The sequence below is a fragment of the Symphalangus syndactylus genome, chromosome 2 (genome assembly GCF_028878055.3).
Source record: "Symphalangus syndactylus isolate Jambi chromosome 2, NHGRI_mSymSyn1-v2.1_pri, whole genome shotgun sequence".
Taxonomy (NCBI): Eukaryota; Metazoa; Chordata; class Mammalia; order Primates; family Hylobatidae; genus Symphalangus; species Symphalangus syndactylus.
The window spans coordinates 78,747,124-78,773,842 of record NC_072424.2 but is presented as its reverse complement, the minus strand read 5'-3'; the positions used below and the strand labels follow the sequence as shown (position 1 = coordinate 78,773,842).

General features: G+C 39.5%; 2 protein-coding genes and 1 pseudogene across 8 annotated transcripts in view; 1 reads left to right on the top strand and 2 right to left on the bottom strand.

Moving 5' to 3' along the window:
- LOC134733784 (uncharacterized) overlaps positions 1 to 19,141 on the bottom strand; it is a 140,508-nt gene extending 121,367 nt beyond the window's left edge. The window contains exons 1-4 of the mRNA XM_063624470.1: positions 19,042 to 19,141; positions 18,325 to 18,847; positions 7,651 to 7,698; positions 7,154 to 7,186 (exon numbers count right to left, since the gene is read on the bottom strand). Of these exons, the coding sequence (XP_063480540.1) occupies positions 7,154 to 7,186; positions 7,651 to 7,698; positions 18,325 to 18,847; positions 19,042 to 19,141 (704 nt within the window). The remainder of the gene's footprint in view (positions 1 to 7,153; positions 7,187 to 7,650; positions 7,699 to 18,324; positions 18,848 to 19,041) is intronic.
- On the bottom strand, positions 9,149 to 10,236 carry LOC129471357 (MAPK-interacting and spindle-stabilizing protein-like; annotated as a pseudogene).
- Positions 17,002 to 26,719, top strand: part of ASCC3 (activating signal cointegrator 1 complex subunit 3) — a 388,871-nt gene continuing 379,153 nt past the window's right edge. For all 7 annotated transcript variants that reach the window (XM_063619908.1, XM_063619900.1, XM_055259780.2 and 4 more), the window contains exon 1: positions 17,002 to 18,953. The gene's annotated coding sequence lies outside the window, so the exon portion shown is untranslated. The remainder of the gene's footprint in view (positions 18,954 to 26,719) is intronic.

The following is a 26,719-nucleotide window of genomic DNA, read 5'->3' as shown; positions in this document are numbered from 1 at the left end:
AAATTAACTTGGTTGTCATTTTAGAAGTACCAAGCTGTACTACAATGGTGCAGGATAAAAGTTATGCTGATTTTGGCTTATCCTTAAGGTAAGCACAACCTGTCTTTGAAGTCTAAAGATCAATGACAACTTTAATGTATAAAACTGTATAATAAAAAACATTTCCCACACTGTTATTAGGTTCTCCCATAAGAAAAGTCTTTTAAAATAGAGGGTGGGAAATACCTCTTTCAAGTATCAAAAAGCCTCACAAATTAAGGCCAGGATGGCAACAAATTGAAAAATAGTGAGTGACATATGATTTCCTTCATAAGAAGTTCAAAATCAGGAATACTAGTCTATGTTTATAGAGATCAGAATAGTGGCTAATTTGGGGCGGGTGAGGTGGGGTAGGGATTTAGGTGCTGACTAGGAGGAATCATAAGGGAGTTATATGGACTGTTGGGAATGTTATAAATCCTGATTTGGGTGGTGGTTATGTTGTAGAAAAAAATGGGTTCCTGTCACATGAACAGGAGAAGTTAGGCACACAAACAGTTTGAAGAATGAGGAGAAATGGAATTTACTAGGTGAAAAGGAAAAAACCTCTCAGCAAGCCAGAGGGGTTCCTGTTAACACGCCCCCATCTCACAGACTGAATCCCAGGTCACCACATAGGAACTGAAGAGCCCAGGTTTCTCCCCACTGCAAATGGCATGAACTTCACAAGGCTCCACTCCATCCCCCCAGCGCACAGGCTGGTCAGAGATTCTCTGGGGACCCTCCCCCTTATCTTCCTCCCACCTCTATCATTCCTTCCACTAAAGAAGTACATCTAAGTGCTGTTAGGATAAAGATAAGGACAAAGACCGATCTTAACTGCTTCCTGTTGACAGGGAGTGCTGTTTTGAGAAAACAGCAGTTACAGCTCCCTCAGAGGACTATCTAAGGGTCCCTAGCAAAAAGAGCCATTGTCCGAGGCCCCAGTTGCATGACCATTTAGAGTCTGATGGCCTGAAAGGGAGAAGAGACAATTCGAGTTATTAGAAAACATGTATTGAAATGAAACAAGGGTGGAGTAAGGACAGCTCACAAATCCCAAGGCCCTTTACCAATTTGCACAGGGAGAGGGAGGCCAAAAGCCCAGATGGTAAAAAAAAAACTCTTACTTTTGCCGGCATGTCAGGCTTCTGGGTTCCCTTCCCCTGAGCCCAATCCTAAGCCAACCAGTCTAGGGTTTGGGAAATTAACTCTGGCAAGATTGGAGTACACATCTGAGGAGAGTGTCCTGTAGTACAGAGACACAATTACCTATCTAAGAGAGGACAGAGGAGGAAAAAGGAAAAAAGACTCCTGTTTCAAAGGAGCCCCAGGGGTTCGGGATGCATTTGAAAGGGGTACAGACTGAAGATGAATGCCTAATGATCTAGAAAGAGGGGAGCAGGCATCCCTGGTTCACATCTCTTCCTAGCAAATAACTGGGGTACATGAGAGAGAGAAAGTGAGGCATTGCTCTTTCTTTCCTCCGTCATTGTATCCCCAAGTCCTGGCAACTGCGACAGGGTGCCACCCATGAGTGTCAAAGTGGCTTTCACCCATGTTAACAGGGTGGGGGGGAAGGGAATGGAAGTATCTGCTCTTACCCAATTACGCACTATCTCCCCTGCTGTCAGTAGCCTTTGAATTCCCTAGACCTCATTTATGCCATGGATACTAGCATGACCTTTATCCATGAAATAGGAGACTTGGCCTAATTGGCAGGAAATTAGTCATGCTCACCTGAACTATGCCTTTTAACTTTTTTTTTTTTTTTTTGAGACAGAGTCTCGCTCTGTCGCCCAGGCTGGAGTGCAGTGGCGCAATCTCGGCTCACTGCAAGCTCCACCTCCCAGGTTCACGCCATTCTCCTGCCTCAGCCTCCCAAGTAGCTGGGACTACAGGTGCCCGCCACCACACCTGGCTAATTTTTTGTATTTTTAGTAGAGACAGGGTTTCACCGTGTTACCCAGGATAGTCTCGATCTCCTGACCTTGTGGTCCGCCCTCCTCGGCCTCCCAAAGTGCTGGGATTACAGGCGTGAGCCACCATGCCCGGCTGCCCTTTAACTTCTGTTATCCTTTGCCTCTGGATCCCTCAGATCCATTTTTTCTTTCTAGGGCTTTGAACCAAAGCTTAGAATTGAATTTGGGACAAAATGTATCTCAGGGGGAGTTGCATGGACTCCTTATCATGAGCCAAATGCTAGGGTATAGCTGTGGAATGGAGTACCCCTCCAACAAGGGAAGGAAAAAGATGTCTTGTGATGTGCCCAGATAACTTGTCGCTATAGTTATGCTTGTTAAGATTTGGGTGCATGGTGCTTGGCTCTGGTTAGCTCCCTTGGTCTTACTTTCCCAAAAAGGAAACCTGCAAGTGATAGATATCCTATTTATTTCCATGACCTGGAAGGATTTGCAGGATAATTATTCAGAACTAGAATATTGATCTAGATTTTTACATTATCCATCCCTCTTGTTCCTTCTGAACTGCAGCTGGAGGTTGCTGATCAGTTCACAGGAACAAGAAGGGTTAGTCTAAAATGTAGGCAAAGTCTTAAAAACAACTAATGAGTATAGAATCTAATGGCAAATGTATGATAAGTTTTGAAACATGAGGATCCTCAGTTTTGTAAAGAAAACAAATCATGATAGGACCAAGTTTGCAAAATAGATTTTAGTCTTATACTTGGCCTGATTATTTGCATAAAATGCAGCAAGAATAATTATTTCTTTTAGAAACAGGGCTTTTACATTGGCTTTGATGGAACTCTGTTCCACAAGGAATCTCAGATAAGACCTTTTAAAGCCAAGCCCAGCCATGGGTTTGTGCCCTCAAATACCTGTGAGTTGGGTAATCTTCTCCTCTTAAGGTCCCAAGATAAACTTGGAGCTCCTGGGCCTGTCAGGAAGCGACATTCTTTACTTACTACATGTCAGAAAACCTAAAAGGACTGCATAGACAAGGGTATGAGGCCAGTTTTCCCAAGGGGCTTTTATCAGCTCTGCAAGTTGAACTTGACTCCTTAAAGGAAAGAATATACCCTTCCAGTCAAAGCCTTGTTAAAACAACCAGTTTCTCCAATTGCATCCTGTTGCAAAAGAAAACAGATTCTTATTGCACTGATGTAAACAACTATATTGCCATGAGTTAAGAATAGTCATAACAGCTGGGCATGGTGGCTCACGCCTGGAATCCCAGCACTTTGGGAGGCTGAGGTGGGAGGATCACCTGAGGTCCAGAGTGCAAGACCAGCCTGGCCAACATGGTGAAACCCAATCTCTACTAAATATATAAAAATTAGCCGGGCACGGTGGTGCGCATCTGTAATCCCAACTACTCAGGAGGCTGAGGCAGGAGAATTGCTTGAACCCGGGAGGTGGAGGTTGCAGTGAGCCAAGATTGCACTATTACACTCCAGCCTTAGAGTTAGACTCTGACTCAAAAAAAAAAAAAAAAAAAAAAAAGAATACTCATAACTAGTTTCCATATTCTGGAAAAGCCAAGCAGAAAGAGAGACAAACATGCTCCAGATTTTGTTCAGAGGAGTATACTTTACTCAATTATTAAAGGCCGTAAATAGTTCAAAATAAATTTCCTTGACTCTGAAAAACAAAACAAGGATCAGCAATATTCCAAGCAAAAGTCAAAAAGATTGCTTTAGTTTTCTATGAGTTCAGTCAATTTAGTTAACTCTTGTGTTGCTTGGTATCAGTAAACATTTTGGCTTTTCATGAGTCCTGTGCATTTTTCCTTTATTCCAATGTCACACTTCCAAAGTTATCAGAAACCTGTATTGGAGAGCACCTGTCAGAGTACAATAGCTTATTATAAACCATCTTTTGAAAAGGATTGAAACAAGACAATTGTCTGTGAATAACAAAATGTCCATAGAAGTTTCATTATCTCTGTGTTTTAAAATAACATAACTACCTTAATTATGATTGATAGCATATACTTTAGACATTAGAACTTTAGAAATGTCATACAATTTTGGAACATATATTAGTATTATCCACCAAAATATAACCTAAAGAAGATTGAACACCATTCTGGCAATCCCATGCAGCTAAATATGTCAAATAATCCTGTTTACCTCTCTTTTAAATACTCCAGGGGCCCTCTGTAGCATCCAAAAGCCAGGCATCAGCAAAGACAATTTTGAAACTGAAGTTTGATTTTGGGAAGCCTTTTAAATATGAAGAGGTTTAAAATACTTGATGTTATGAATCAAAACTCCAGATTACCATAAGTTATTGATTTTACCAAAATGACTCAGAAATGTAAAAAAGTAAAAACCTTTTATAACTCTTCATAAATTTTGCTAAAGAGCAGATTAGTGCCTTAAGAGTACCTTGTTGTGCTTTTATTTCAATGCTCAATTTACAGAAAAACCATATAACACCCTTTTGAATTTAGGCAATATGTTCACACTTGGAATTTTTGCAAGATTAATTTTTACAATGCTTCCACCACTTGTTTGAACTTTAGCTTTATCTTATCTGATTTAAAACAATTCTTTAACCCTAGGCAAGAATTTACATTTCCATGCCTTTTTATAATCTTTTACTAAAAAAAGTTACTGTTCTTACACACCAAACATGTAAATCTATTTCTAGTAGTTTCATGTTTTAATGTTATAATGGTATAATGGTAACTCCCAGCAATTTTTAACTTTAATATAAAACCTAGCAAGTAGCTTTAATTATGTGGTAGGTGCAGCCAAGGTTTGATTCCTTCCAGCATACTTAAGGGCATAGTCAATTTTCTATGTCCCTGGGCCTTACCAATTGTGGAGCAGGCAATTCAAAGAGTTCTTAAAACCCAAAAAGCAGTTATAACTTTAAAACATTTAGCAAACCTAGTATCAGACCTGCATAATTTAGTTCACTTACATTTTGACGACATCTGGGATTTTACCAATAATCTTTTTTTTTTTGAGATGGAGTTTAGCTCTTGTTGCCCAGTCTGGAGTGCAATGGTGTGATCTTGGCTCACTGCAACCTCTTCCTCCCGGGTTCAAGTGATTGTCCTGCCCCAGTCTCCCAAGTAGTTGGGATTACAGGCATGCACCACCACACCCAGCTAATTTTGTATTTTTTTTAGTAGAGATGGGGTTTCACTATGTTGGTCATGCTGGTCTTGAACTCCTGACCTCAAGTGATCCACATGCCTCGGCCTCCCAAAATGTTGGGATTACAGGCATGAGCCACCGCACCTGGCCCCTATAAGCTTTAAGGCTGTTTTTATTTCTCAAAGATTAAAGTCACATGAATTAAAAAGTATCACAGCTTTTATCTTCCCTTTGAAAAATATTTGATGCAAGCACTCATCTTCCTTTAGGCCAATTAATTTGAGCTATTTTTATAGACATCACAAACACAACACATACATAAAACTACACAGGCAGGCAGAAGAAAACACAGTTGCCATAAGATCTTTTGCTTGCCAGTCTCCTACTTGGATTATTGGCCTCCTGGTGGAGTCCTTTAAGAGACAGGGACAGGAAAACACATAGCCTCTAAGGTCTAATAAACAGGCATAACTGGGGGCAAAAACAGATTTTGAGAGGAATTTCTATCCACTTTTAATTCCTGGGGTTCCATTAGGAAAACAGAGGTCTCTCCTTTCTCATGCATGCATTGAAAGTGGCAAGGCAAAATGGAGAAAAAGAATTCCATTCACTGAGAATAAAACTTTTTCCACTGGGAGGCCGAGGCAGGTGGATCACAAGGTCAGGAGTTCAAGACCAGCCTGGCCAAGATGGTGAAACCCCGTCTCTACTAAAAATACAAAAATTAGCTGGGCGCAGGGGCAGGTGCCTGTAATTCCAGCTACTTGGGAGGCTGAGGCAGGAGAATTACTTGAACCTGGGAGGCGAAGGTTACAGTAAGCCGAGATCGTGCCACTGTACTTCACCCTGGGCAACACAGTGAGACTCCGTCTCAAAACAAAACAAAACAAAACAAAACAAAAAAACACTTTTTCCAGCCAAACAAGATCCCAGAAGAGAAAAACATTAAGATCTTTTAAATATACCTATAATTTGGATATCCACTTTTAATTAAGCTGAATGCTCTTTAAGAAAATCCTTTTAACACCCTGATTACCTGACTTTAGCTGTGCCAAGCAGCCAATATTTCTGGCTTTCAAACTTTACTGAAAGCTCAGGGAAAGGAAAATCCAAGGTGGTTCATGTAGAGGAAGAGAATCAATAAATGACAAAGGTCGCACAGATATCAAAGCAGAAAGGAGTCATTTCTTAAGCCAGGATTGAATCTTGGCTGTGCAGACACTAAACAAAGCATTGCCACGGGGTTACACATCATGCCCTCAAGGACCTAAAACAAGAGGGAGGCCTGTAGCAAAGTTTGTTGCTGATCATTCAGAAAGTCATGCAAAGCACACCGGATTGGCTATCGCTTAAGACCAATCTCACAAATCCTTTTTCATAACTAAAACTTTACAGAGAATATAAACAGTGATCACTGGGGTCCTGGCCTGGTTAAAATGTTTTCCAAAAAGAAAAAAAAAAAAAAAAACCTCTCACATAAAAATTAACTGCTGACTAGATAGAGAAAAGGAAACAAAAGTTAAAGTGCAGGGTTGGAAAGATGCCTGGGGGAAGAACTTCATATTCTTTTGCAAATTGGTTCCTTTCCCCTGGGCATGGACCCAGCGGGAGTCTGGCCAGCCAGCTATGCAGAGCCCAAGCCCCCAAGGCGGCCCTGGGGCCTGGGTAGTGGCTGTGGTTCATTCCTGCCATGCAGCTGGACACTGCACACACTTGGCAGTCAGGGCCATGCACCCCACCCAGCTGGGAGAGAAGGCAGGTGGGGAGCCACTGCTTGCCCAACCATCCCACAGGTATGCTTGTGGCTATTGTGGTGGGTGTGGACCACCTCCCATATTGTAAAAGAAAAGAAAAAAGAAAAGAAAAGAAAAAAGAAAAGAGAAGAGAAGAGAAGAGAAAAGAAAAGAAAAGAAAAGAAAAGAAAAGAAAAGAAAAGAAAAGAAAAGAAAAAAGAAAAGAAGAAAGATAGGTGCTGTTACTGTCCTCAAAAAAAGAAGAAAAATGTCATAGGAACAAAATACTCAGAAATGAAAGTGAGAGGTTTTCGGTCCACATTTCACTCACCCTTCTTCATGTCCCAAGTTCTGGGCGCCAAAACTGTTGAGAAAAAAAACCAAGTTATTGCCATGTGACCAGGTAAAATTAGGCATGCAGACACTTTGCAGGGTGAGGGGGAATGGAATTTACTGGGCAAAAAGGAAAAAGATACTTTGCAAAGCGAGAGGGGTTCCTGTTAACAGGCCTCACAGATTGAATTCCAGGTCACCACACAGGAACTGATGAGCCCAGGCTCCTGCCCCCTGCAAATGGTGTGAATTTCCTGAGGCTCCACCCCATCATCCCCATGCCCAGGCCAGTGGGAGCTTCTCTCGGGACCCTCTCTTATCGTCCTCCTGCATCTACCACTTGTATGAAGTGGTGTATTGCACTGTTCACTTAAGGTTTCTATACTGTGGAACACTTCAATGTTTAAAAAAGCTATAGCTCAATTTTTAAAAGTTCTTGGTCAAACAATAAAGGAAACACTATTATAAAAAGAAAATTATTTAACAAATACTTACTTATGTCTAATATGTGTCAGGCACTCTGCTGGTACTTGTGGATACAACCTAAAGCAAAAACACAGAAATAAAACTGGCTTATACACTGAATCAGCCACTTTTATCCTTTAAACTATCACCAGCAACAAATTAGAATTTTAAAATTCAGTATCTTTATACTCTAGAATGAATCCTACAAATGCACCTTTTAAGAGTTTACATATGAAAGGTTTTATAAATAAATTCTACCTATACTTATATGATCAATTCAAATTTCAGTTTTCCACAAAGGCTTTTAATCTCCTGCAGCCAACAGGGTCCTATCTTTAATTTAGACTCCTTTTGTATTCATAAAAGAAGTATCACACAACTCAGCACCTAATTGTTCTTGAAAAGTCTTGCGAATCTTAAATGTGTCTCCTACCCAAACTGTAAGTTCTTATAAATTCCTTGAGAATAGAGATCATATCATATTTTTCTTTGGAATGTTTCACAATGCTTAGCAAAGTGTGGATGATGAGATATATGCTTAATTAGTTGTGGGCAGAGTGAATGAAAATTTCACTTAATCATAAAAATGCTTAAGAATAGTTTAAGTTTCAGGAAAAATTAATTTTTAAAATAATTAATATCCAGCATTTTATTTAGCCATCTTCTACTAGTTCAATTTTCATATGCTTGAAAGAGATAAAAGTTATTATTGACATTCCATTCCATTCTGTTCCCTGAGGTTCAGTTCTGATAAGAACTGAAGAGAGGCTACCCTTATCTGCTTAATACCAGTATGTTTGCTTTAACTGAGGAAAAACTTTATGGGTGAAACATTTATCTCTAAGTATCTCTTTATCTCTTACAGTAATAGAACCCATGTTTTTTAACTAAGTATACAGTTGCTTAAAATGAGGACTGTATGTTCTAGCTTTCCTTGCAACTGGGTGTCACCATGTGACTTAAGTCTGGTAAATAAAATGTGACTGTAAGTGATAGGTGTACTTTTTTTTTTAATCAATTAGCTAAAAATTTAATTTACATACATGTTGGCCTGGATTAAAAACAAAAAAGTTAGTTTCCATAAATAGCAGACTTTAGTGCTGTATGACCCAATGACTAAAAATAAAACCAGGAAGTTTTTACTAAAAGCTCAAGGATAAAAATGAACACTGGCTGGCTATTGAACTCCACATCCGACAATAATTACTGACAGTTTAAAAATGATATCCAAAATATAACCTCAAGAGGACTAGGTTTATTTGTCCGACAGAGCAGCTCAAAATGTTGAAGCATCATTTGTTTGGATTATGATGGGTTATTCTCAAAGTTTATTTATTTAGAAGGGGAAAGTGATGATAGAAAAATACTTGAAATAATTTGCCAATGAAGTCACAGATTCTAATAATAATCCACATCTTAGATTTTTAAGTGTGTAGTTTCATAGTTTAAACAAATTCTGTCAAAGAGCTAGTGAATATGCTTTATCACTTTAACTTTCTAAGAAAACCAAATAAAAATCACATCTGAATGATTTACTTCTATGCTTTTATCTGATTGTATACATATGATGTACTACACATCCAAGTACAAGAGGCAGTTATCTTCTCTGAGAGGTGCAAGAGTTGTTCTTTCATGAATGCCCTCTAATAGTGAAACCAGCAATTTTTGTATATGCATTCATGTGCATATATATGTACTTCAAGAAGCAAAGCGTCATCTCTTTGTCCATTGTTAACTTAATGGTAAGAATGGGGGCCACCAGGCATGGATGGAGTACCAGAAGGTCCTGAAGGCACTTGGAAAGGATTACTGGGAGTAGGATAGAGTCCTGGTGTGGGATATGATCCTGTAGGGGCAGGATATGGTGCTGGTGGTCCCCAGGCTCCTAGTGGAACGGTGCCTCATGGAACAGGTGGTGCTGCCCCAGAGGCTTGGCGGGGAGGAGGAACAGGATATGGCCCTGGAGATGGATACGGCATATTAGGGGTAGGATACTGCCCTCTCATTCCTGGCACCCAAGGTCCAGAAGACATGGATTCCCATGGACCTAAAGGACCAGCTGCAGCTGGATCTGTGGGTGCACCATATGGTATGGGTAGCTCTGGAAAGCGCATATTTGGTGTAGAATATGGCCCTATAGGGCCAGGGCCTGGCACAGTTGGGGCTGGATAAGGACCACCAGGTGGGCGGCATGATGGTCCAGAAGGAGTAAAGGGTGCTGGGGGTCCTGGAGGTGGTCCGGTGGGAGGCACGGAGAGATATATTCCTGTTGGTACTGGTCCAAAAGGCACAAGGCACAGTGGAGGGTGTTGCACTTGGTGGGAGTCCAGATGGCACCAAAGGTGGAGCACTCGGATTATTCCAAGGGTTGGAGCCTGGTCAGCTTTGAGGAGGTTGGCCAGGTTTTGTATTGCTCACAGCAGAGGTTTTGGCAGGCGAGTGTTCAGGTAGTGCATCTGCCAACGAAAATTCATCAGACATTTTCCCGGCAATATCCAAGACCGCAGTAGGGTCTAGAAGCAGCGATGGGTCCAAGGGACTGGGCCCTGAAGAAGCGGGCGCAGCTTGAGTGACCGCAGCGAGAGCAGCAGCGGCAACAGCACCAGCAGCGCGCGGCTCCTCAACAGGTGCACTTTCAACTCATGTTCCCAAAGATATGTCCTTTTCTTCTCCTCTTCCTTTAGACTGCTGCTTGAAATATATATGATCGTGACTGTGAGCCATTTTGAACTATTAGATGAAAACAACACTCTAGAAATGGCAAAATGACAAGAAAGAAGGTACTCTCGTCCTGGGTTGACTAAATTGAGAAAGCAACCACACGATTTCAGGAGTACCCATCACTAGAGTATTATATGAGAAGAAAACTCCATTAAGTTGCTGGTTTGGGGTCTCATTAAATACTGTCTTACTAATATCCTAACTTATCTCTTGGAGGAATAATAGAAAGACAACAGTTGGCAAGGAATGATTCTTCCCTTTTCACACAATGCTTTAAGGATAAATATATTTCAGCCCCAAACTTTGGTGGATTATTTGCTTGTATAAGAAAGTCAAATCTAGTTTCAGATATTAAAGGCTAGATAAAAATCATTATTTTGAAGCTAATTACTTCCAATTTTCTTTTCTCCAGGTCCCATGCACACACACTAACATATGGTCATAGGCATACCCACATTTATCATGGGGTATCACCTGGCATTTAGGGAACCAATTGGACACCAAGTTAAATTAGCTAGTGACAACTGTGACTTGTAGTTTTTATTTCATATGTTTATATTGACTGAGAATGATGTTGCTTTTTACAACCTATGACTGCATTCTTGAAATTGGATTTTTTCTAAATTTTATAATATTTTATAAAAATTTAATATCTCACTACCTTATTGGAAGTAGTTTAAAATATTTTTGCAATGAACAATTCATAATTTCAAGGACACCAAAAGAAACATGGCTTTCATATTGCATATTCACTTCAAAATTTGTGTAGCTATACATTCCTCAACACATTAAATATTCCCTGTATATTCAAACATCCTCTACTTCTTCCCTCCTGTGTCCCAGGAAAACTTCTCTCTACCAAGGTTAAGAATAGCTTCATCCACAGACTTGAATGTATTCTTGTCTGCCGTTACTTTATTATTTCCTTACTTGACTCACTTCTTATAGGTTCTTTCCTTCTATTTATATCTGTTTTTTTTTTTCTATCCTAAAAACAACATGCAGGTAACAGTTTTTTTCTGGACCTTGATATTTCCTCTGTGTATTGCCCTGCTTTTTTCATTCATTTATTACACAAAAACAATTAACAACACTGTTTTCACTTTCTCACTTCTCATTTACTCTCTTACACTTGACATCTAATGCCATCCCTACCATGTTACTAAATTGCTTCAAACCATCAATCACTTAAATTTCCAAAGACATTTACTCAATCTTCACCCTCCCTAACTCTGAAACAGGAATTACCTTGGTGATTGAAGAAAACTTTTTAAATATACTCTTTGTTTACCTTATAACTCTTTAGCCACTTTTTCTTTTTCTCCTTCATTGGCTCTCTTTCTTCCTTTCAGTACTAATTTTCCTGGATATGTACTGTTTTTTACCCTTTCCATGGTAATATTTTTTAAAAATTTCTTTTGAGGAACTACTCTTTCCTCCCTTTTATTCTGGCACTATTTGGTTTACTATATCTTCTAATGTACTGTTTACTATATCTTCTAATGTACTGTTTTTTACCCTTTCCATGGTAATATTTTTTAAAAATTTCTTTTGAGGAACTACTCTTTCCTCCCTTTTATTCTGGCACTATTTGGTTTACTATATCTTCTAATATATCTACTATATTTTTACTATATCTTCTAATATATCTACTATATTTTTTGTTTTCCTTTTTTTAAATTTTGATTATTATTATTTGAAATTTTTTCTTTTCATAGGTTATTGGGACACAGGTAGTGTTTGGTTACATGGGTAAGTTCTTTACTGGTGATTTGTGAGATTTTGGTGCACCCATCACCTGAGCAGTATACACCGCAGGCAATTAGTAGTCTTTTATTCCTCACCCCCTTCCCACCCTTTCCCCCTGAGTCCCCAAAGTCCACTGTGTCATTCTTATGCCTTTACATCCTAATAGCTTACCTCCCACTTATGAGTTGAGAATATATGATGTTTGGTTTTCCATTCCTGAGTTACTTCACTTAGAATAATAGTCTTCAATCTCATCCAGGTTGCTGTGAATGTCATTAATTCATTCCTTTATATGGCTGAGTAGTATTCCATCGTATATATATACCACAGTTTCATTTTTTTGTTTTTCAAATTTCCTATCTTACCATCTAGTCTACTGAATTCCTTCTTTTTTTTTCTCTCTTTTGTGACCTCACTTCTTGAATCCTCCATGCTCTTCTCCAATGTATACTGCTTGCTCTCTAGACTTGCTGCACAGCCATCTTGCAGAGATTTGTCCTTGCCTTTCTCTAGCATCAGCATAACTTTTTGTCCTTATTTTGTTGGATTGTATGGCCTAGTGACTTTCCAAAAGATCACCCAGGAGAAAAATATTCTAGATCCTTGTGAGTCTGAAAATATCTTTATTTTACTCTCATAGTTAATTGATAATTTGAATGAGTATAGACTTGTAGACTGAAAAACATCTACAATTATAATTTTGAAAATATTCTGTCATTGTCTTCAGGTATGCAGTGATGTTGATAGCACCAGTCCCTATTCCTTTGTTGATAATATGTCTTATATGTTTAGGAACTTTGGAGATTTCTTCTTCTTCATAATTTTTATTTGTGGCATTACATGATAATGTCTCCAGGCATGAGTCTTTTAAAATCTATTTTTCAATACCCTGAGTCTACTCAAATCTGAAAAGTTATTTTCTTCTCTGCTCTAAAAAAAAAACTTCTAATTTTCTCACTCCCCCTCCCCTTTTTCTTAAAAAATCTTTCTCATATACTGGTTGAGCCTATTGGATTGGCTGTCCATGACATTCTTATGTTTTCTTTCTTATTTTCTCTCTGCTATGTATACTATATTCTTACAAGATTTCTTTGATTTAGTCTCCAGTACTTCTCTTGAGTTTTTAAGTTAACAAATTTTTAATGTCTGGTAGCTCTTTTTGCTCTATCATTGCTCATTTTTCAAAGTATCTTATTCATATCTTGTAGACATAATATGTTCTGAATTCCATATTAATTGGGGTGCTTCTTTAAAATCTTTTATTTATGCTTCCTTGCCTTCTTTAGAGTTAGTTTTTCTATGTTTTTCTTTGTATTTTTCTCTCATGATGCTGATTTTCCTTATTTGCCTGTTAATTCTTCAGTTTGTTCATATATATATATATATATATATACACATATAAAATTGGTAGTTGATGCAGTTTTCTTTTTGTAGGTAAGAGATCTGCCAGTTCTCTCTTTCTCCTATGTAGGAATTGTGAATACATGGCTGGGTTAGGTAGGACAGGGCCAGGAATGCCAAATATGAAGTTTCACTTTAGATGAGTAGGCAATTAGCTTACTCTCAGGATGCTGGCCCTGAATGCTAGAATGAGAATGTTTTTCCTTTGTGTCATCAATCTAAAAGTTTTCACTTTTCTGTACTCGTTATTCAATTAATTTGGAGAAGATTTGGGGGGTCAGTTTTGGTCTTTTTGTCTGGTGGCAGATATTAGTATCTTTTGCTTGCTCTCAGTCTATATGGATGAGAAAGAGGAATATGTGTGGTGATAGATTCAATTGTGCCATATTTTATCCCCATTTTCAGCCCTTATTCTCAATTCTGCCCTATCCTGTGTAGCTTCTCCACTATTTTTTAGGCTATGGTTTTGGTCAAATCACTACTATTTGCTTTGTATCCCAAGACATTTTTGAAATTTCATTTGCTTTTCTTGACATCATCTACTTTTTTCTACTCATATAAGTGCATGCATACAGGCACACATCATCTTTATTCCTTTACTTATTCTTCATTTTTTCTGTTTCTTCATTTTTATTTCTATAGTGTGTAGAAAAGGATAGTAGGCAAATGATATGCGAAGTTCACCATCTTGAACAGTAATTCAAGAAAAACCCTTTATATATTGTAAGCATGTATTTTGAAACCTGGGTAAAACATATTGCAGGATTCTCCGAAGCTGATTGTCCCTTGGCCCACATGACCACCTCTACAACATTCTTATTCAAAGGGAAATGAAATTACTCTGGGAGAAGCTCACATTTTTTGAGTTGTTTGGTACTTTTAAAAAATCATCTTATTAGTTAAGAAAGAGGAAAGAAATGGTGGTTGAGGAGGCAAACAACAGTGTCTGCCATGGTAGTAATCTAACTTTTTTCTTTTCTAATATCATTTATTTAAAAGAGTGGAATAGGCCGGGCGCGGTGGCTCACGCTTGTAATCCCAGCACTTTGGGAGGCCGAGGCGGGCGGATCACGAGGTCAGGAGATCGAGACCACGGTGAAACCCCGTCTCTACCAAAAATACAAAAAAAAATTAGCCGGGCGTGGTGGCGGGCACCTGTAGTCCCAGCTACTCGGAGAGGCTGAGGCAGGAGAATGGCGTGAACCCGGGAGGCGGAGCTTGCAGTGAGCCGAGATCGCGCCACTGCACTCCAGCCTGGGTGACAGAGCAAGACTCCGTCTCAAAAAAAAAAAAAAAAAAGAGTGGAATAACATTTTAGAATTCAGTCTTTTATTAATCAGCATTCCCCAAAGGTTAAGCATCAACTTCAGAGCAGGAACTGCACTGGAGTGCAGTAAAGACGGAATTTTAAGACTCAGTGTTGCAGGATGAGGCAGGGGTGAAAAAGGGCAGGGAAGAACTGACTGACAATAGATAAAACAAGAAAGGTCTAGAAGCTGAGGCTATGGCACACTGGTGAGCTAGGCAGACCTAGTGGACACACATACTGAAAGAGGTATCCAGAGACTGATGGGCTGGAAATGGTTCTGAAACTTGGCAGCCCATCCTCACAATCCATGAAGTGACAAGTCTGAGAATGAAAGGCTAACATACTAAGGATAATGAAACATAGAAATGAAAAAAGTCAAAAGCATGAATGATTTTGTTGAGCTGTAAGAAATAGGTTGGAAACACTTCCACCTTGAAATTTTCTGTTTTTAAGACAATTTAGAGATAATTTGAGGCACTCTTTGCAGAATGATCATGTTACACACATACATAAGACACACACAAACATATATAATTTTACCTAAATGTGTTCATATTATGTATAGATTGTGTTGCAAGCTCTTTCATACAACTGTACATCTTGGACATATTACCATATCAAGCAATATAGATTCACATTATACTTTTTTAATGCCTCTATATTTAGAGATGTATTACAATTTATTTAAATCAATCCAATATTGAGCCTTTTTTGGATAAATGTTGCGCAGGCTGGTCTCAAACTCCTGGGCTCAAGCAATTCACCTGCTTCAGCCTCCCAAAGTACTGGGATTACAGCTGTGAGCCACCACACCCAGCCATATGATATATTTTTAAATGCAATGTGGAGTTTTGTTTTGTTTTTCAATTAGAGATAGGGTCTTGCTCTGTTGCCCAGACTGGAGCTGAATGGCATGATCATAGCTCACTGTAGCCTCAAACTCCTGGCCTCAAGAGAGCCTCCAAATTCAGTCTCCTTAGTAACTAGGACTACAGGTATGTGCCATCAAGTCTGACTACTTTTTTCTATTTTTTGTAGAGATGGGGGTCTTCCTATGTTGCCCAGGCTGCTTTTGAACTTCTGGCTTTAAGTGATCCTCCTGCCTCAGCTTCCCAAAGCACTGGGATTACAGGTGTGAGCCACTGCGCCTAGCCCACTGCAATAAGTTTTAATTGGTTTCCCAGCCATGCGCTAATTTCAACCCATCCTACCCAATATTGCCAAAATAATCTCCCAGTCCCATTTTGTGACTGCCAAACACTGACTGCCTATTATACTCAATTCTTTAAATTTAAAATTGAGTCTCCTTATAGACTAGTTTGTTTACATTTTAATTTTGTCACTATCTTCTATTAACAATGTTCCATTACAGATAAATAGGTTACTCATTATCTAGAATGCAGTTATAGTCTTGTTTCTTGGCTTTGCTCATGGCATACTTTCTGGACAGTCTTTCCCTGTCATCAGGGCGCATTTTCATTAGGTTGTCTTTCCACTAACATTTGGGGAAGCTGGGCTTGATGGCAGGTACCTGTAGTCCTAGCTACTTGCGAGGGTGAAGCAGAAGAATCATTGAGCCCAGGAGTTCAGGGCTGTTGTGCACAATGCTCATGCTTGTGAACAGCCAGTGCACTTCAGCTTGCGTAATACAGCAAGACCCCATCTCTTGAAAAAAAAATTGAGGAAACCCCGGGGACTATAAAGAGGACAAAGATAGTTCTTAGAGTTCAATGAAGTAAGACCATCCCTCAGTGTCCACAGGGGATTTGTTCCAGGACACTCCCACATACCAAAACCCCAGGGTGCTCAAGTCCTTATACAAAATGGTATAGTATTTGCATATAACCTATGCACATTGTCCCATATACTTTAAACCATCTCTAGGTTACTTATAATACCTAATACAACGGGAAGTGCTATGTAAACAGTTGTTACATCCATATTGTTTAGGAAATAATGACAAGAAAAAGAGTCTGTGCATGTTCAGTGCAGACATAACCATTTTTTTTTTTTTTTCAATTGTTTTTGTTCCAAAGTTGGTTGACACATATACAGAAGCCATGGATACAGAAGGCTAACTGAATTTCCTTCCAGGCCAGGACTATTTAATAGAAATATGATGCAAGCCACCTATGTAATTAAAAATTTTCTAGAAGTCACATAAAAAGTAAAAATAAACAGTTGAAATTAATTTTAACATATTTTATTTGATCCATTATATATTATTTCAACATGTAATCGACATAAGAATTACAACATTTTACATTTGTTTTCTAAGTCTTTGAAATCTGGTGTACATTTTTAACTCATTGCATGTCTCAGTTTGGACAAGCCACATTTCAAATGTCAAGAGACATATTTAGCTGGTGGCTACCCTAATGGATAGGGCAGTCCTAGATAGTCTATTTTCAGTTCCTCTCTTCTCCCTTAAGCCTCTGGAACTGTGATGGGAATAATCTGTCATGTGAATTCCTAGCACTTATCAGCACCTCTCATTATCACATGGCCTCCTTGCATTATTTATTTTTGTGATGCATTTGTCTTGTCTTATGAACTAACTTGTAAACTCTATGAAGTCCAGGACCAAAGACACATGTAATCTCAAGATTAGAAATACCTTTAACAAAACCATCAACTAATTCTTCTGTTGATGTGTGGCTCCCCTGTACTAAGTCCCTATTAAGTGAGCTTCAGAATCTCCTTGAAGCAAAATTCTGTGGTTGAGGTATTCACACATGCTAAGGTAGGCAATTCTTTGGGTTGTGCTACAAGGGCATCTTCTTTTCAGGATCTTAAATCTGTTCCCTGAAGTTTGCATCACATGAAACAAATCAACTTCACATGATAAGTCACTTCATATTTGGAGAGAGTCCAGTAGTTTTCTCTCTTCTAGGTGAGTCCTGGAAGGTTTAATTAATACTTCTTCACTTGCCCTGTTTTTGAGTTCTCTTCATCATTTAGCTCTTCCCTGATATAATGCCAACTTGATTGAGGTCTTCTTCAAATGCTGAACACAGCACTTCAGAGGTGTCTGACCAGTAAAGAGAATAACCGGATCACTATTGGCTGCCTCTACAAAACAGTTCTACCAGGCATCGGGGCACATTACCTTATGAGGAAGCAGGAATGGCAGAAGACAGCCCCAACAAACACATTAACTCATACTATCTTTGCATTGTTGGTTTTTAGTCTAGAACTCTTTGCAGATAAACCACACAGGTCTTTAGGTTAGTTTTTCTTCGTATCTTCCTATCTTTTCAATCGAGTTAGGGAATCTTCGGGCTTTCTGTTTTTGGAGGAGGTCTTCTGACCGAAGGGCCGACTTGCAGAGATCACTTTGAGGGAACTAAGCTGAGAATCCAGAAAGCTTATGGAAAACAGGCCTTGACACCAGAGAACCATGTATACTCTCCAGCAGCCAGAGGGCTTTGGCTGAAGACAACGACAGCAACTACCTGTTTCTTCATTCAAATTGCTCTCCTTTCCTTTACCTTTAATAGGAATTATTTCCTCCACATATTTACCTTACGGAGAAGGGCGGGGAGAAGACGCGGCCGACTGAAGTAAATGCAGGGGAAAAACTCACAGGTAGAGAGGTCGACATGGCAGGCCTGGCCCGGTGCGGGCAGCCAGGGTAAAGCAGAGCGTCCCGGCACGCGCGCAGGCGCGCGCCCGCTCCCGCCCGGGGGCGCATGCTCCCGCCCAGGGGCGCATCCTCGCCGCCGCTCGGACCTTCCGCCTCTGCTCCTCCGAGCCCAGCGGACGAGAGGCTGGAGGCGGGTGGCGGGGCGGCGCGCGCACGCAGGCGGGGCGCAGGGCCAGGAGTCGACGAGTCGACGTGCCGACGTTGGCGCTGCAGCGGGGCGGTGACGTGTAGGCCGGCGCCAGCTCCACTCTGTCCCTCCTCGCCGTGTCTGTGCGTCTGTCTGTCTGGCTGATGGTCCTCGCACGCGGTTCCCTGTGACTGGGGGCGACCCCGGCAAGCGCGGCGTGGAGGGCGGACGGGGCGCGGCGGTACATCTACCCGCTCGCATCTTTGGCCCTGCGCTCAGCTCCTCACCCGGCGTGGGAAGTTAAAGTAAAACCGAAAGGGAAGGAGGCGCGGTGGCAGGAGCTGACAGAGTGATGGGAAACGCGTGAGCCGGGCCGAGAGGTGAGGAGGTGGAGGTGGGAGGACGAGAACGGTCGCCGCGGCCAGGGGAGCTAGCTGGAGGCGGGGACGGCGGGGCGGGCTACGCGACCCGCCAGAGATTCTCTTCCTGCCTCCGGGGCAAGTCCCGACCTGTCATCCTTTTCGGTAGCTTGAGGTGGAGTCCGCGATCTCGCAACAATACCGCCCATTCTTAGAGTTTGTAGGTGGGGTTGGGGATAGAAAACTTAACCTAAGCCACATATTGTCCAAGTTTTAAGCCACAACGTGACCAGATCAGGTGGTTTTTCTGTCCCATGCATGGGTAATTTGTTTTCTTTCTTTTTTTTCTGTTACAAAGCCTTGATAACTTCGTTTTCTTCACGTAGATTTGGGGAAAGAAATCTTCCTCGTATTTTTCCCCCAACACACTGGAAAGTAAATAGGTAGCTGACCGTGGTGGATTGTGGGTGAATTTCGCAATCAAGGAGCCTAGAATTTCATTTTGAAATAAATACATGTGTATGTGGGTGCTAGGGAAGTTTTATGAGTACTGGGCAGTTATTTCAAATAGGTTTCTTATCATAAATTAACTTATTCATGGAATGCAGTGTGCTAATGGTATTTGCTATTCTTTGGTTTAAAAGAAGCATAATTCTAGGGGCTGGTAAAAGTTTCATGTGTTGTCACTTGTGCATTCAAACTCATGGTTACGATGTCTTTCTTTCCCTAAGTTAGGTTAGATTGATAGCCATTTTCTCCATCAGCAGATTTTATGTTTCATAGATTGAAATCCTTTTTCTGATTCTCAAAGTTCTCAAAAGTTGAGAATTCAGCTTTTGGTTTTACTATGGGTTGTGTTCCAGTTTATGTTGTCTCTTTTTTTTAATGATGGCTATAATAGTCTTACATGAGAAAAATGATCCTTAAAGATGCTGTTAAGCTTAGGCTAAATCTTATTTATATGAGTAAATTAATTTTTCATGGTTCAGCTTTCTTGATCCCTGCTTAACAGTTTTTTGTCATTCATTCATTCAAGTCTTCCTATGTGTCAAACGCTGGGCTAGGCCTAGGAGAACAAGAGAGGGACAATCTCTGTGCTCATGAACTTTCTATAATCCAGCAGCCTCCTTTTAAGAGAGAATCTTGACTAGGGTTCTTTCTCATGCCATGGATCTGTAGTTGACCAAACCAAAGCTTTTAAAATAAAAAGTTACTGTCAATGTATATATGTAATTGGCATTGAAAGAGGAGCAGGTGATCTTGCTTTAACAGCATGATTTGATACTGCCTTTGATCAAAAAGATAGTATTATATGTACCAGTGGTTTGCCATTTCAGAAGAGTAAGTTTTTCTTTTGCAAAGCTGGTTAAAATATAAAGTTCACAGTTCTACCTGAGTTTCTACCTCAAAAAAAATAATTAAATAAAAAGCTTTTTCTTTGGTTTTTTTTTTTTTTTTTTGAGATGGAGTCTCGCTCTGTCGCCCAGGCTGGAGTTCAGTGGCGCCATCTCCGCTCACTGCAAGCTCCACCTCCTGGGTTCATGCCATTCTCCTGCCGCAGCCTCCCAAGTAGCTGGGACTACAGGTGCCCGCCACCGCGCCCGGCTAATTTTTTGTATTTTTAGTAGAGACGGGGTTTCACCGTGCTAGCTAGGATGGTCTCGATCTCCTGACCTCGTGATCCACCCACTTCTGCTTCCGAAAGTGCTGGGATTACAGGCGTGAGCCACCGCGCCCGGCCAAGCTTTTTCTTTTGAGGTAGAAATCAGTTTCTTTCCAGTCTTCACATTGGTCTGATTGATCTCCTGTGTATCTCTGGAACTCCTAGGCTCAAGCAGTGCCCCTGCATTGGCCTCCCAAAGTGCTGGGATTACAGGCCCCATTTTGCCTTTTTGTATGCTAATGAATTGACTAAGAATTTTGTCTTTGTTAGCTGGCTGCTCCTAGTAGCCTCAGGATGGGGGCTGGTTACCAGAAAGATCAAGGAATTATTAGAAGGTTGGGACTTTCATCCCCACCCCCTAACTGCTTGGGGAGGTGAGAGAGGGGCTGAAGATTAAGTTGATCACCAATGGCCAACGGGTTTAATCAATTATGCCTATGTACTGAAGCCTCCATAAAAACTCAAAATGACAGGGTTCAGAGAGCTTCTGAAAGCTGAACATGTGGAGATTCCTTGAGGTGGTATGCCCGGGAAGTACTTGGAAGTTCTGCATGGAAATTCCCTTCCCTTATAAATTACCCTATCCTATGTATCTATTCATCTGTATCCTTTGTAATATCCTTTATAATAAATTGGTAAACGTGTTTCCCTGAGTTCTGTGAACCACTCTAGCAAATTAACCGAGCCCAAGGAGGGGGTCATGTAATCCCCAATTTATAGCTGGTCAGTCAGAAGTACAGATAAAAAAGCCTGGAGCTTGTAATTGGCATCAGAGGTGGTGGGCAGTCTTGTGGGACTGGGCCTTCAATCTGTGGGATATGACAGTATCTCTAGATAGTGTCAGAAATGAATGGGAGAACCCCACATGATGTCTGCTGCAGAAGTGATTGCTTGCTTGGTGCGTGGGGAGAAACTCATGCACGTTTTGTCACAGACATCTTCTGTGTTGATGGTTGTGGTGTGAGAGCAGAGGAAAAACGGTTTTTTTTCCACTCACAAGAGGGCAGGCGTAAATTCCTTGAGTCTGCCTTCCAGAGCTCCATGGATTAGGGTGGAATGAGAATTTTGTCTTTCAGACATAATCTGTGCTAGGCCCTTTTCCACTGGACTTTTGTGGGAAGAGTTATAATATATACTGCCTAATATGTGCTGGGTCTGTTCCACATTTTCTTGAGAGTAATGGGTGTGCTCGTTTCATCTTTGTGGGATGTTCTGGAATTTTCTTTTTGACTATGCTTGTCCTTATCTGGTGCTAAAATACTTTTTTTATTTGTTTTCCCAAGGACATTTAAAGGAAAAGCCTTCCTTATCCTGTGCTAAAAGTAAAATTAACACAACTTTGGGGGGTATATTTTGAATATAAAGGCTAATCTGCTTTATAGTTATGACCCTGTCCAGGATTTTTTTTCCCCCACCTTTGAATGGGAAACCAAGTTAGAGAATAAGTTAGAGAATAAGAGCCCCATAGAAATTTTATTGTCTTTAACCATTATATATTTTGTATTGTGTGAAAAGTGTTTATGTATTTTATTATTTTTGTCATGCTTTCCATATTCTGCATGCTTCAGATGTGTGTCCTGACTTGATTGGGAACTGTTCAAGAGCAATTGCTTCTTGCTTAAGAATGAGTTAGCATCTAAAGTGAACTTGTTAGGTAGAAACTGTGAATAGCTAAGATTACCTTTGAGAATCCCTTAAGAGGACATCAAGTTGGCATAACATGCTGTCTCTCAGCATGTCCTACACAGCCCTGGTTTTCATCCTGACTTGGAATGTATCACAGTTTCTTTAGATGAACTCCCAGTGAAAAAGTTGGTCTGTGTTTGGTCACCACCTTGTATGTTTTTTTAAAAAAGAGAGAAAGTGTTAAAAACTAGAGTCATGCAATGCAGCAAGATGCTCACATTTTGAGATGCATGTGGTGATTGAAACAGACTAAAAGAGCAAGATTCTTGTTGGCCATCCCCCATTCACTCTGGAGCAGGTATTCAATACCTGAAATGGTAAGCAGAATCTCTAGTAATTATTGTTTTTGTCTGTCTCTGCCTTCCTTTTTTTGGCCTACAGTGTTTGGTAGATTCAAGAAAGTTAAATGTGCCTAGACTTCGCTGTATGAACCAATTGATGGTAATAAGTTTTAATACAAGTAAGAAATAAAAGGTTAAAATTATCTTTAGGATTTACCATGAAAAAATCACCCCCTTTTGAAGTCGCATAATGGAGGATTATAAATATGTGTCGATGATGGCTATTTTCTGAGTTCTGATCTTGCTAATGTTAACAATATCACAACTCAATTTTTAAAAAAGGCACAATAAAATATAAATATTCTTATTCACTGTTTATTTAATCTTTATTCACTGTTCATTTTTCAAGGTATGGTTTGTGGGTACAAGATTCTATTTTAAGTATTGAAATCTTAAATTCTAATGTTACTCCATTTACAACCTACTCCTTCATGTCAGTGTTTTTATCCCTTAATCTGCACTATATCACTTTGACTATTTTTGTCCCTTTAATAATTCCCTAGTATCCATAATTGCCAGTAACTAATTGCTGACTTTAAACTTATTAGGAAATATAGTTTGTTTGGCTGTTTAGATTTTTTCATTTGTCTATAATGAAAAAATACAGTAACTGTCTTTTCCTAAAGTTGCTATCAAGCAGTCAGACCATCTTTAGAGTTTAGAAACACAGGTTTGGTTTAAGAAGAATAAACATTACAATTTTTATATGTAGTACTTCAGAATAGTGTGTACTGGAATTCTAGCTCACTGATTATTGGTTAATATCATCTCGCAAAAGGAAATATGCTACTATTAGTTTAGTTTTCTCCTTATTTGGAATGTAAAAAAGGGCAGTTAAACTTTCAAGACTTTCTTTTTACCTGTACGTATGTTTAATAATTTAAAGATTTGTTCAGATAGCCACAGCCAGTACTTCTGATGAACAGAAATAGGCTTTTAGAGTTTCAATCCTTTAGAAATTATATTTGTTCTGGGGCATTAAATATTTATTATTAACAGAATTTTTCTTTTATATATTTGTCATTTAGTGGGCCATATTAAATGTGGAGTAAAAATTAGTGTGGTAAAAATTGATATGTAGGCCAGTTTTTCTTAATCCTTATTCACTGTGATCTTACCAGAAATTTTAACTATGAATGTTATGATTCATCTTTAAGACCTCCTAGTTGAACATCTTTTCCTTTCATCTAGGCCTAAAGTTAAGCACTTAATAACCCTCATCATTTAGGTTTCATTGTCCCACTGCCCCTGTATTACAAAACCTTAACCCTGGTTCACACCAGCCTTTGTTCCTATGCCAGATTATTGCCACCTTAAATTGTTTGCAGTATGAGCTGAGCATTCATTGCTACCTGAAAAATATTTCTTCTATTATTGTGGGTGGTAAGTTCAGACTTTTGCTTCTGTATTAGAAAAAATCCCACCTCATCACCTGTTGAACGGTCTCAGCATATCTCAAATAAAATCGGAGTCATTTTGGTGGAACTCCCTTTTACCATGTTTTTCTCTCCTCATTCACCCTCTGCTTAACCATGTTATAACCATATGCACTTCCACTCATCCTTCCTTCCATACTCCTTCATCTCTCCAAGTCTCTCTACACCTATGCTTTGGTTGTCATTCTTGCCTGCATTCTCAGAGACCCTACTCCATCATAGTCTTTCTCCTGATTGCTCAACTTTTCCTTCTCTCTTTGCTCTCCCCTGATTATGATAAAATCATGATCAACTCTATCCTGTATTTTCAGAAACTCTTAAACCACATTATTTCAGTATTTCCTGCTTTTTCTCCTTTTCTTTCTCAGTTTCTTGAAAGAATAGCATGTACCCATTTGTAGGGTTGTTTTTTTTTTCCCCCATTTTCTCCCTTTGCGTTTATCCTTCAACTCACTGAGATTTACCTTCTACCATTTTTGGAAACTAGGTGTGCTAGTCATCTAGGACCTCAGAGTGGCTGAGTACAGTGGACTGTATCATGTCATTTGAAACTCTTTTCTCTTGTCATATCACTCTTTCCATATGACAACTAATTTGTAGATCACTTTCTTAGAACTCTGTTCTTAACTCTCTACTGTCTACTTCCAAGAGGACTTTAGGGGTGGAGTGCATGAATGGGCATTCATGCAGCTTTTGAAATGGAGTACAAAATGTTGTTTATATGTATGTATGTCTTTTTTCTTAGGAAGAGGGTCCATGGGCTTATGTATATTTGACTTAAATGAATATTATGTTCATCCATGGTCTTAACTATGATGAAGTGATAACATGAAATTCTGGATTTCCAGCCCAGACCTCTGATAGGAAATCCAAAACCATATGCCCCACTTGATAGCCCATAATTAAAGTTTTCCAAAACAGAATTATCATTCCTCTTCCTGATGCCCTCTATACATATAGACTCCTCCACTCTTCAACATTTCCTTAGCCAGAAATTTGAGTGTCCTACTCCTTTCTCCTTCTTTAAATCCTATTCCACATAGATTCTGTCTTCCAAGTATACTGATCTCCTGAATCCATCCTTTTATGCATTTCCCTGGCTTAATTCTATCCTCTTTATCTTTCAATTGGTTTATTGAAATAACTTTCCAACTGGTTTGCCTGTGTCCTGTTTGACCCCACCTTGACAGTGCACCACATGTAAATCTGAGTAATTTTTCTATAACATGTTGGTATTTTTTTCAGTGATTCTGATTATCAGAATGAAAAGTGCTTAATTTGAGACATGTTGTTTGGTCTCTGCTTACATTTTTAGGTCTTATATCATCAGTTTCCAAATGCACATTCTGTAGGTGTTTTAAAAGTAATTAAGTCTGTTATTTTGGCTTTCCCCCTCATAGTTTACCCTTTGTAATAACCTTGTCTAGGTCCTTTAAGTCTCAGCTCAAGCTCAGCTTCCTTCCTTTATATCTAGTGCCCTCCTACCCCTTTAGATGCTCCTTCCCTGTCTTCCTACAGTTATAGCTGCATAATTATTGCAACTATTTTTCTTTCTTTCCAACCATACTGTAAACTCATCATTGAGGGCAAGTGCAATCATATCAAAATGTTTTTCTTTTTTTAATCTCTAGGGCTTCATAAAATATCTAATATATGGTGGGTGATCTATAAATATTTGCTTAGTAAATGAATAATATAAGATTTAAAATTTGTTTTCTCAATTTGACCTTTATACATTTCAAATACAACTTAAAGGGAATCTTTTTCCTGGTATAAAATACAATGAGTTTTGAGGAACTGTAAACTTTATAATAAACATCCAGTGCCTAGCCCAGATTCTAGTAGATAGGAGAAACTCAAATATTTGTGTATAAATGATTTATAGGTAACAGTGAGCTAATGAGCTGTTAGATTTTTTGCGTTGGTCATTCAACCTGAGGAAGAAAACACATCAAATAAAAATAGCAAATCTGGTAATGTGCTTTGCTTCTTTCCCTTGACAAGCATAATTCATGCTGATTATTTTGATAAGATCTCAGGGAGCTTTATTTGATGTGTTTCCAGGATTTGTTTCAAGATTTGGAGCTCTTTTTAGCAGTTTTTGTAGTGCTGGCTTGGTAGTGGCGAGTTCTGAGCATTTGTTTGCCTAAAAAAGACTGTACCATTCCTTCGTTTAGGAAGCTTAGTTTTGCTGGATACTAAATTCTTGGCTTGATAATTGTTTTGTTTAAGGAGGCTGAAGATAGGGCTCCAATCCCTTCTAGCTTGTAGAGTTTCTGCTGAGAAATCTGCTGTTAATGTGATAGGTTTTCCTTTATAAGTTACCTGGTGCTTTTGCCTCACAGCTCATAAGATTCCTTCCTTCATCTTAACTTTAGATAACCTGATGACAGTGTGCCTAGGCGATGATCTTTTTGTGATGAATTTCCCAGGTATTCTTTGAGCGTCTTGTATTTGGATGTCTAGGTCTCTAGCAAGGCTGGCGAAGTTTTCTTAGATTATTCCCCCAAATATGTTTTCCAAACTTTCAGATTTCTGTTCTTCCTCAGGAACACTGATTATTCTTAGGTTTGGTAATGTAACGTAATCCCAGACCTCTTGAGGGCTTTGTTCATATTTTCTTATTCTTTTTTATTTGCCTTCGTTGGATTGGGTTAATTA